Source organism: Ruditapes philippinarum, unplaced genomic scaffold (assembly GCF_026571515.1).
Source record: "Ruditapes philippinarum isolate M1 unplaced genomic scaffold, ASM2657151v2 ctg1087_1_1_1_1, whole genome shotgun sequence".
Classification (NCBI taxonomy): domain Eukaryota; kingdom Metazoa; phylum Mollusca; class Bivalvia; order Venerida; family Veneridae; genus Ruditapes; species Ruditapes philippinarum.
In genome coordinates, this window is record NW_026853277.1 from 22,622 (window position 1) to 35,192 (window position 12,571).

General features: G+C 32.3%; 1 protein-coding gene across 3 annotated transcripts in view; it reads right to left on the reverse strand.

Moving 5' to 3' along the window:
• Nucleotides 1-549: 549 nt before the first annotated feature.
• The window catches only part of LOC132736358 (plexin-A2-like), a 106,746-nt gene continuing 94,724 nt past the window's right edge, over nucleotides 550-12,571 (reverse strand). For 2 of the 3 annotated variants that reach the window (XM_060723472.1, XM_060723473.1), the window contains exons 21-29: nucleotides 12,148-12,307; nucleotides 9,621-9,754; nucleotides 8,741-8,861; nucleotides 7,062-7,180; nucleotides 6,250-6,342; nucleotides 5,063-5,232; nucleotides 4,374-4,586; nucleotides 3,839-3,914; nucleotides 550-2,918 (exon numbers count right to left, since the gene is read on the reverse strand). In XM_060723472.1, coding sequence (XP_060579455.1) covers nucleotides 2,742-2,918; nucleotides 3,839-3,914; nucleotides 4,374-4,586; nucleotides 5,063-5,232; nucleotides 6,250-6,342; nucleotides 7,062-7,180; nucleotides 8,741-8,861; nucleotides 9,621-9,754; nucleotides 12,148-12,307 — 1,263 coding nt within the window. In that variant the 3' untranslated portion in view covers nucleotides 550-2,741. The remainder of the gene's footprint in view (nucleotides 2,919-3,838; nucleotides 3,915-4,373; nucleotides 4,587-5,062; nucleotides 5,233-6,249; nucleotides 6,343-7,061; nucleotides 7,181-8,740; nucleotides 8,862-9,620; nucleotides 9,755-12,147; nucleotides 12,308-12,571) is intronic. The other variant, XM_060723474.1, reaches the window with a different exon arrangement.

Below are 12,571 nucleotides of genomic sequence, written 5' to 3' on the forward strand. Positions count from 1 at the left end.
TATAGTAATGTTTTTTTTTTATTTTGTATCTGTAGATCACCAGATTGTCGGGTAGAAGCTGGGAAAGATCTTGGCTCAGTCCAGCCTGTGAGAAGAACTGCTATACTGGCAAAACGGTGGAAAACACGATGACTAACTTAACATGATGTTCTTGATTACATTTATGCTGTCATGTATATTTATTTAAATAGAATTTGAAAACCACATAATAGTATGTCTATATTTTAGATAACAAACATGTACAGCTGTAATAAAATGAAATATTATAAATATGTGTTTGTAATCATAATGATATATAACTGCTAGCATATGTTAGCAAATATAGGCATGTCTCCCTTGCAGAATTATTGGCTCCAACTTTGGAGCCATTGGCTCCAACTTTTTCTGATTGGCGAATTTGGTGGCGCAAACCAATTTTGACCCAGAGGGAACCCTGTATATCTATCTGACAAGCACATGGCTACCTAATTATATGTATTAATTTACATTTAATGTTATCATCTTACAATAACTCAAATCATATGTCACATGTACCTTAATCTATTTGAAAAAAAAAGTAAAAGAAAATGAGCATCAAATAATGTGATACTGTAAAAAATGAAGGCATCTTGTGTTGGTATAAACAATCGAGAAAACCTTTAAACAATTAAAAAAATATCAATGAAACAATGTTCTAAAATTCACACACCTTTAAACCCCTTAAATCTTAAAAAATTTTCTTCAAACAAAAAATACAATTATTACATAATTAATCAATATAAAGAAAAAAAACAACCTGACAACATCTGAACTGAAATCACAGTTAAAATATGACATTCTCCATGAACACATGACACACTTGCCAAATTTTATCTCTCTAAATAATTTTTTGATATATATCTGGAAACTTTTGCAAAAGATCTTGAGAAAATACAAACATCTTGGAAAAAAGCTTACAAATAAAGAGGTAAATATAATAAGATCAGTCTATAATTTTTGCTTTCCTGCCATTGGTCAATTTAAAAATTTTAAATCAGAGTTAACCAATCAGATACATCATTTTATAGACTGGTCTCCTGTCACAAGTTTTAGATTAAACTTAAGGGCCCAACGAATGCGCTTGTATAATGTTTTAACCTTTTTTCTATCTTTTTTTTAGAAAAAGCATGCCCATACCATAATCTTGTTGAGTCAGATCAGTCCACAAACATGTACCGGTATCTCTGTCTTTTATGTCAATTTCTTTTATTAATTTCCTATGACATACAACATACTAGTTACAACCACTTTGCTAAAAATCCTCAATTTCTATGTTCAGACTGGACTCAAAACTGTCGTCTGCTTTCTCTGAAGTGTTTTGATCTTGATATCCTTGAATATTTTATAATAAAATAGACTGTATTCCTTTCTTATCAATAAAATGGACTGTATCCCTTTCTTATCATCACACATACATTAAATGAAAACCAGTGAAGAAGTCATCTCCAAACTAAAAACATTTAATAATTAACAAAAACCCAAAAAACATCAGGTTATTTCTACTTTACTAACCTATATTCTTATGTCACTTACGTAAAAATGGTGTATATCTTTATCATTTCATATGTTATGCGACTTTAAAGAATAATTTACAAACATGACAATATTTAATGAATAAATCTATTCTAGCATCAGCAGTATATTAAGATAGCTTTATATTTTATAATGCTTGTTATATACAAAGGTAACTATGGCAACAAGATAATGATATGACATTGAAGCATTCTTTAAAAGAAAGAAAAAAAACGCCAAGAAACTTTTTCATAAATATGGTCGCAAAAAAAGGTTTTACACGTTCTTCAGTATAGAAAATAATAATAAATTGATTTATAGTAGCCCTATTCATCTATCTATCTCTTTGGCAAGTTAAATATTACTTACATAATACAATAAATATAAATCTTTTTTATAATAAAGTTTGCAAATTCTACGGTTTCATTCTGCATGCGTTCATTATGTTCATACATGTGAACTCTCCCACTTTTAGCGGGAGACTCCCACTTTCTGCAGCTATATTTTCAAAGATTTTTCATAAAATAAGGGGTATTTTCATTAATAAAAGAAATCTCCTTTTTGGTGTCAGAACTTCCTTCTTTGTTTATTGCAAATTCAAAAATTTCCCTCTTTTTGAAGAAAAATCTCCCACTTGAGAATCGAAAAAAGTTCAAATGTATGTATGTTCTGTTTAAGGGTATAACCAATGTTGAATCTAAACACTTGACATGCGTAACTCAACCTTTGTTATTTCTAAAATACTGTTTTTCTTTCCTAAAAATTGACTTCACATTGAAAACAATTAATAAAGAGCTAAAAATGGTTTAAAAAAGATATAAATGAAAATTGTAATGCAATAAAATGGCACTCTTTCTACAATGAAACAGCTCGTGTAGAAGAAGAATGATATATATCTGACCATCAGATTATACAAAAAATCATGTTTTCCTTTAAATATCAACAAGAATAGCAGATGTATTAAGGACACATATTTTCTTCTACTACTATAAAGAACTATCAAGAAACTTTATCCTTGGTACAATTTGCCATACAGTTAATGCAGTTTCCCATCTTGTACACACAATCTGTCAACAACTTCAACACATATGCATAATTTATGTATGTCTATATGTCTGGTTCCATTGTAAACACATTAACATAAAAAAACAGGCTTAGACATATGTGTACGAACTACCACAAATATTCTGGACACTATATTATTCCCGTGGTCAGCAGTACGCCTCACCAGTCATTGCTAAATGGACTTGTTCCAACTTATAGTTGAGTCTATTTTTTCGCGCAAACTCGTCCTCATCTAGCGCACTAATGAGATCCTCGTGATAGTGTTGTACGTATTTATACAGTTCATACAACGCTGCGTTCATGTTGAACTCATCCTGATGTGTCTGTAAAAACAAAAAATAAAATATAATTAGGACCCTTTAAATTACAGTACAACCTCTGTAGAGTATCCCTCTGTCAAACCAGCATCCCTCCGTCGAACCAGCATCCCTCTGTCAAACCAGCATCCCTCTGTCAAACCAGCATCCCTCTGTCAAACCAGCATCCCTCTGTCAAACCAGCATCCCTCTGTCGACCAGCATCCCTCTGTCGAACCAGCATCCCTCTGTCAAACCAGCATCCCTCTGTCAAACCACTACCTCTTTACAACAACTGTTTATTTTTCATCAAAGCAACATTTCAAAACAGATTTAACCTCTCTAGACAAACACCTGTCAACAACAACCACATTTTTTGGCCTTATAAAGGTTGTTAGTCTGCACAGGTTGTACTGTATATGTCTATGACTTACTTCTCTGTGTTCAAAATGAACACACATTTGTAAAACATAAAACACCAAGAGAAATATTTATAGTATGAAACCCACCTTATTCAGGCAAAAATCTGAACTTGTAATTTTAATAACATTTACATTTCAAAATTCAATCCATGTAGTTATCTAGTAGCAAAAAAGTTATTATCATGCATCGTTTTTTACTAAAAAAATTTTGACAAAGCAACAGTGAAAAGTATTAACACTCCACCTTATAATTTAAGAAATAGTCATGCTTTAAAATATAAGAAAAAATTAAACCAATTTATCAAACCAAGAATAGGTAGCATCTGAGTGCAACACTAGTATGACTGCATATAGATAAATGCAATAGTCTAGATTGGTGACAACAAATAAATGTATAACCATTATTATTGCATTATAGTTTTTTTGTTGTTGTTTTTTTTTATGAAAAAAATTCCTGTCAACCGCAGTTACAAACTTGCAAAAAAACATTATTAAGAACAGTGACAATTATATGATGTTACATACCCTTGATTCATCGGCCATCATGGCCGTCATATCTTGATCGCTTATGGCCGGCATCATTTTGATGTCTTGATAATACCTTTAATACAATAATATTAAATTAGAAAATATATAGAAAGCCAAATGTGACATATCCCTACAGTATTCACACAATTTTCATAAATCATGTTTATTTCCATGCATCATACAAGTCTAAAATGAATTTTCTTGCTGTTTCAAGTCATAATGACAATATGTAAATGTTATATGGTAAGTCATGCATATATTGCCATTTTAAAGACCTCCTATAGCCGGCATCAAACAATCGGGCATGTGAGTAGAACCAAAAACTGTAAGTTCTACTAGTTAGCTGGGTAGCTTAATAGCTTCCTCACATGAAAAAAAAAATCCAAGTTTGAACTGACTTAGAGAAGTGGCAACTGATTATAAGTCAGCAGCCTTAACCACTTGACCATGAAGGCCCAAGGTTTTGTTAAAATCAAGTTAAAATAAACTATAGTTTAAAACTTTACAGTAATATTAGAAAGAATTAACCTACCTCTCAACCCATCTCTTATAGGTTGGTATATCTTTGGCATATAACAGTTTACTAGAGGGGGAATCTTTTCCTAATTTATGCTCGCTCATTGAGCACGAGTCCATAAAGTTTTGAGCAACTACTGACAAGCATGAGTCGACGATGTTTGATTTATATATATCAAACACAAAGTTGGGATTCTTTATCACGTTTACCCAAAAACGTAGTGGAAGACTGCAAAATAAACAAAATGGTTTTCAATATCACAGACAACACATCTTTGATGTACTTATCTTCAATGGTATCAAAATTACTATTATTAGAGTCAGACATGTATATAGTAACATAATACGAAAAATTTTTCCATTGCATTTATTTTACAATAACAGGTTTTTCTGTAAAATACAACATATCAGTCGCAATGAACGTTACGATAACGGGTTTTTCCTTAAAATTCAACATATCAGTCGCAATGTAACGTGACAGAAAATATGTCTCAATAAAACCATAAAAACTTTAATAATTATTTACGTTAACAACAATGTATACTTTTTTCCTACAAAAATACACTTTTCAAATGACAACAAGCAATTCACTAATTTAATGACTGCGAAATATTATTTCAAATATAAGACCCAAAAAACTTGAATGACAAAATTAAATACAATCATTTTATCTTGAAATAACTGAAATCTGTTTAAATATTTTACCTATTGGATTTCCATGTATGCACAACATCTTGGTCCTGAACACCATGTAACAATGCCTGATCATCAAGGAAATCAAACATGTATTTGATCGCTAACGGCAACGACGTACCTCTATGAACGGTACTAAAGATTCTCTCAAACAAATCATCTACAAACTGTTGCAATGTGCCCTGGAGAAAAAAAAAAGCAAATAAAATTTCATCATTATAAATACTTCCAAGATAATGATAACTTGCTTGAATGCCAATCTCTCAAAATGACATATAACAATATTGTCACCTTAGTGCAGTAACAGGTTAACTCCTAATATAATATAATATAATAAGAGTTAACCCATTACTGCACTAAGTTGATGATATCATAATTGGTTAATTGACAAATTAACTTTACCCTCTCAGACATAATCACAATAATCTTAAAAAAATCTGCACGAGTTTTCCATGCTTTATTCCAGAGAGTAACATTACTTTGGGAAGATTTTATCAACTCCCATAAAAAATAAAAAAAAAACCCATCAAAAACATAACAGAATTTTCATACAAGTATGGATATAACAAAATGGATAACGAATCTAACTTGATAGTCAAATATGATCCCAGATTGTGTATGAAATGCTTGATTCATCAATTTATCTATTAATAATGTACAGACTTTATAAACATTAGAACAAATGTCCCAATAAAAGGCAATGTAGCCACTAATTACAGCAAACTGTATATTACAAGCACTTTAAAATAATGTAGGAGTTACAGTTTTTATATCACTCTTCTGTTTCAGACATATATTATTTTTGACACACAAAAAGAGCAGATTCCAATCTTTTTAAAGAACATGATCTGGTACAGATATATTATCTAGTGACAACCAGTATAGCCTTGTACATTCTTTGCCATTATCACTGTATCAAATACTGCAACATCATTATCATTTGTGGGGAACTAATTTTCATGTTTTTTGTGGAAAGGTCAATCCTCAAATTTGAGATACAACAAAATTTCATTATTTACATTTTGCATAAATGGAAAAATAAACATTCCACTAATTTAAAACACACAAAAAAGTTCTTTGTGACAGAACCCCCAAATTTCATGCCCATGAAATTTCATGAATTCACAGTAATCAAAAATTTTGAAGATCTTTTCTTTATGTGCTTGTATTTATGTATTGTGTGATAAAATAAATGTTACCTTTGTTGCTAGCAGTCTGGTGAGATAGATCTCTGACACCATCTTACTTCCACGATCTCCTTCCTTTGCATTATCTTGATCATGTTGTCTAACCTTTAATACACAATATTTCAATATTTATTTCATTTTTTTTTGGAGGTAAATCATCTAAAGAAGTCAGATTATTGAAAGCCCTAAGCAAAATACAGCATGTTATAATGCCTTAAAAGAAGTTGTATATTATCAGCAATCTCTTTGCAAGTTTTATGCGACCTCTGCATAGAGACCCTTTATAGAGCAGTAACCTCTTTAGAACAGTATCAATTCTTTACAAATTAAGATTGCATAATAAATATGACTACTCTACAGCAATACCTCTCAGATAAAAACCAAAATTGTTTGTCTTGGAATGGGTGTTGCTATGCAGAGGTTATACTATATCATTATTTGAAAAAAAAAAAAAGGTTTCCGTGTAGCGATTAATCTGTTTATGAAAAATCGTCAGGCATACTGACCACTTAATGAGTAGTTTTTTTAAGTGTGACATAAAATTTTGTTGTTAAGTGTGACACTGATGTTTCAGAGCACTGTCATAATAGGCGAGCAGTGAGTGTGAAACTCAGATTTTTTTAAGTGAAGTGTGGCACTGAAAGATTTTACAGCAAAGTGTGACATTCAATTTTCAAAGGTAGTTGTGATACTTAAATTCCCTGTTACATCATGTTTTCACTGTTACCAGTTTTTATAGCGATTTGACACCATTCAGACGTGACAGTTAGTTTTTTTGCACACTAATGAAATCTACGAATCAAATAAATAAGAGAATAACTTACAAGATGGTAATATTTGGTTCCACCATTATTACTAGAGTTTTCTATATCTATATGAACATTCTGTGGTGATGCTGTCCTATTGAGGGAGGGACTTCTACCACTATATATCACACTGCCATCTGAAATATGATTGAACAATATTAGCAAATATCGTAACTTATTAAATAATCACTGTGCATTATCTTGATACATCATTGCATAATATAACCCATTTGAGAGAAGTTCATAACTTATTTAAGGAACCATCAGGCACTGAAGTACAACCACTTACCATATATACCTCCTTTACAAATTTTAATGATTCAAAATCTCTTAGTAGATTCAAACCACAGAGGCCACGTTCCCATTCTACAAACTCACTGATTTCATAACAGATAAATATCAATTAAGTAACAGTCAGTTACAATATTTTTTTGTTTCAGACAATCTATTCATTTGGTTTGGTTTTACAGCACACCAACAAAATTTAGGTCATATGGCACCGAAACAGGTAAGATGATTTTGGCTAACCATAGGTGTTACAAACTTAAAGCAACATCAGGGTTCAAAACCACCTCACCTGCTGAACCTAAGAGATGCTAAGAGATGCGTAATTTATATTCCAGTAATTTGAACCCATTTAGTCCCCTCTTACAATCATGCAGGGTTAAACGGTGGCTGAAATTCTAATGCCTCAACCAATAAAGGTAACCCTTCAGCCACAACAGGCATTCAATTACAATATGAGCATGTTGAAGAGAAAAGTAGTTGATAATTAATAAGACAAAGTATCTGATTAATATAGAGATGTATAAGAACATTCAGCATTATTGTATTAGTAAAGTCTTTGAAGCATAACATAATGTTAGTATGTACAGTAATAATAGACAACATTCACAAAGACCCTGTCAACATCACAACTATGAACATTTGCAACAGAACTAATAACTGTTAGTATATCTGAGTGAACAATGAATTGTTATAACAAGAACCAGCCCCACTTATCTCCTAATATACATTTAGCAATAAGAAAGTGGTTCTATAATAAAGTAATTAAATTTATCTCAAATACAAACAGATGAAGCTAGAGAGACTGGGTAGTAAGATAAAGTTTTCAATGACATCATAGTAAAGCATGTAGATGAGCATAATTAAAACCCATTCACGATATAGGTCTGAAGTTTTAATGCAAAGAACCAAGATAAAAAAAGAAGAAGAAAATGTTAGTTTCTGTGATAAGTCATTCCTTATTCAATTTTTAGCACATTGTGATGTGAAAATATATCAAGCACTCATTTGATGAGCTTACAAAAATCATGTTAATTTTTTTTCCCAATTTTCATCATAATTGGCCAATATTTATCATAACTGTGTAATATCTATCATATATGGCCAATATTTACCAAAACTGGCCAATATTCATCATAACTGGCTAATATCTATCATAATTGGCCAATATTCCCCATAATTGGCTAATATTCATCATAACTGGCTAATATCTATCATAATTGGCTAATATTCCCCATAATTGGCTAATATTCATCAAAACTGGCTAATATCTATCATAATTGGCCAATATTCCCCATAATTGGCTAAGATTCATCATAATTGGCCAATGTTCAACATAATTGGCTTATATCTATGAATTTCAAAATGTACTTCAAAGCATGAGTTCATGCCAAGTGTGAACAGGGTCTTACATTCCTCTTTACCGAAACGTTTGTAATCGAAGCTCTTGGAAGACTTTTCTGACGTTGTGGACAGATCGTATATAGAAGGCGTCTGTTTAGGCACCAATGCCATACATGCACCATCCGGTACCTGTAACATATTACAATATGGAACTTTACAATAATTATAGAAATTTGTCATATATAATTTACAAAGTCAATAACTTTCTCGCTGATTTTGTATAGGTTTTTTGAGTTTTGGATTACTATGTGAGCAGGTAAGTATGATAGTTAGGTTTAACGTATCACATCAACACTGTAAAGGTCATTCTGCGACTTTTTATAGCTTTACTGCTGGAGGAAGACTTCAGGTGTCCCTCTGTGCATTATTTTAGGCACAATCACATACCTAAGTAAAACCAACGATTTACCATCAGCTAGCTGGATAGATTCCTCACATGAAAAGAATCCAAACTCCAGGCAAGAATCAAACACCCAGCAGTGAGAGGCAAGCAGTTTGCAGTCAATGACCAAAACCATTTTGTCACAGATGGTCCAGTGTAAGCATGTTACAGCAGTCTTAAGTCACACTGGTTGCTATTACCTCTGTTTTTATTTTATATCAAAGATATGATCCTCAAGACTATAGTCAATTATCCTAACATACTGGCCTCCCTTACAATGATATTTCTGTAGCTAAAATTTATCAACTGTAGATTTGTTTGAATATACAAAATTAACAATGCAACAAGTATAATCTAAACATTATAACACATTGGAAAATGTTTAACTTAGTAAAGAAAAGTATTTACAAGGCACTGTACTTTACTTCCATTTTTTTCGCCAGTTTTCATGTTTCTTATTTAACAAAGAAATTATTTATAAGGAAGAACATTGTATAGACTTTTACCTGATAATGGCCTAATGTGTTCATTTTTTTAAATTCACCCTCCAGTTTAGTAGTGTTATCAACGTTACATAAGATCATCTTCTGTGTATTTTGGTCCCACTCTGACTCTGGCTTAGCAGATTGAGCAAACAATACTGAAAGACGAAATATATAAATCATCACTAAATCTTTACATACATGTAAACAAGAGGGCCATGATGGCCCTGAAGTCGCTCACCTGTATATAGGCCCCCAGAGCGGGGCCAGTTTAAACCCCAGGGCTTTTATTTGAACAAACTTGGTAGACACCCATTAGAAGATATTTCACGCTAAACATCTAAGGTCTAGCTCGTTGAGTTTTTTAGAAAAAGATTTTTTAAGTTTTAACTATACACATATAGTTAAAAGCAATGACACCCCTAGGGAGGGGCCAGTTTTGACCCCAGGGCTTTTATTTGAACAAACTTTGGAGACACTCACTAGAAGATGTTTCATGCTTGATATCTAAACTCTAGCTATTCGGTTTTTTTTTAAAGAAGATTTTTAAGTTTTTGCTATACACATATAAGGAAAATCAATGTCCCCTGGGGCAGGGCCAATTTTGACGCTAGGGCTTTATTTGAACAAACTTTGAAGACACTAACTGGAAGATGTTTCATGCTAAATATCTTAACTCTAGCTATTTGGGTTTTTTCAAAGAAGATTTTATAAGTTTTTGCTATACACATAAATAAAATCAATGACCCCCGGGGCAGGGCCAATTTTGACCCAAGGGCTTTTATTTGAAAAAACTTTGTAGACACTCACTAGAAGATGCTTCATGCTTAGTATCTAAACTCTAGCTATTTGGTTTTTTTTTCAAAGAATTTTTAATTTAAAGTTTTTTACACATATAAAGAAAATCAATGACCTCCGGGGCAGGGCAAATTTTGACCCCAGGGCTCTTATTTGAACAAATTTGGTAGACAACCATTAGAACATGTTTCATGCTAAATATCTTAGCTCTAGCTCTTTGGGTTCTTTAAAAGAAGATTTTTTAAGTTTTTACTATATGCATATAGGGAAAATCAATGACCCCCTGGAGCGGGGCCAATTTTGACCCCAGGGCTTATATTTGAACAAACTTGAAAGACACTCATTAGAAGATGTTTCATGCTAAATATCTTAGCTCTAGCTTCTTGGGTTCTTTAAAAGAAGATTTTATAAGTTTTTACTATATGCATATAGGGAAAATCAATGCCCCCCGGGGCGGGGCCAATTTTGACCCTAGGGCTTTTATTTGAACAAACTTGGTAGACACCTATTAGAAGATGTTTCATGCTAAATATCTTAGCTCTAGCTCTTTGGGTTCTTTAAAAGAAGATTTTATAAGTTTTTACTATATGCATATAGGGAAAACCAATGACCCCCTGGGGCGGGGCCAATTTTGACCCCAGGGCTTTTATTTGAACAAACTTGGTAGACACCCATTAGAACATGTTTCATGCTAAATATCTTAGCTCTAGCTCTTTAGGTTCTTTAAAAGAAGATTCTTTAAGTTTTTACTATATGCATATTGGGAAAATCAATGACCCCCGGGGCGGGGCCAATTTTGACCCGAGGGCTTTTATTTGAACAAACTTGATAGACACTCACTAGAAGATGTTTCATGCCAAATATCTAAGCTCTACCTCTTTGGGTTTTTTAAAAGAAGATATTTTAAGTTTTTTCTATTGGTTGCCATGGCAACCAGAGTTCTGCATGGAATTTAATTCTTTGAACAATTTTTAAAGGTGACCACCAAAGGAACATTCCTGTGAAGTTCGGATGAAATTGGCTCAGCGGTTTATGAGGAGATGTCATTTAAAGTAAAAGTTTACGGCCGGACGCCGGACGGAGGGACGCCGGACGAAAAGCGATCACAAAAGCTCACCCTGTCACTTTGTGACAGGTAAGCTAAAAAACCAAGTATAGCTTAAACATAACAGAGTTGTTCCCCTTACTTCAGTAGCTAAACAAACAAAATATATAAATCTCAACTAATTCTTTAAATAAATACATGTAAAAACCCAAAGTATAGCTTAAACATAACAGAGTTGTCCCCCTTACATCACAAGCACGACTTACATGTAGAATTTATTGTGTTTATCTCTAATCAATTTTTATGCAAAATTTACAGTCATGATCGAAAAAATTAAAAAACAACTTGAAAATGACAAATCTTTTAGTTTATCAATTTAGTTTTGTACCAGTTGCTTACAGTAATCCTGACATTAACTGAAATTAAAAAACCTTCAAGTAAACTGTACACATTACAATGTAAACTGTACTATTCTATAAACGAGTCATTATTTAAGTGTTTGATAACGATGCCTAGAAATATGACTAGAAAAATCATCTTTGATATTTCATCAAATGTCGTAGAAACCCATATGCCTATTCAATGAATTGAAACTGGAAAATTCCTTGGTTCTTTGACTCAAAAAACTCAAAAACTAACTGGACAGGGTAAGAATACTGGTACATGTATATATCAAAGAATTGTTCTTCTAGTTTATATGGCACTTACCCAGATCAACATTTTGTTTAGTAGGCCTGCTACTAAATGGAGCATTCTTGTATATAGCATCTAGTATCTTCTCCTTCACCTGGGTGATTGTGTCACAGTCTAAAACCTTTACAGGGTGTGACTGTTGACCAAACTGCTCCATATCTTGAACATATATGGTCTGCAAAAGAAACAACAACAGATTTTCACATTTAGAATACAGATTTGTCTCGCAAAAATCGTCAAAAATTATCTTTCTAAACCCTTATATTTATCAATAATAACATTATTGCAGGGTTATATTGCTAGTCGGTTTATATAACCAGAGGTGCAAGATGATGGTCTTTCAAATGTATGTTTGTAAAGAATTTATTTTCTGGAAGTCATTCATAGCATTTTCCAAGATATTTGTCTTGTTTCTTATCTGTAAAAATTCTTTATTATT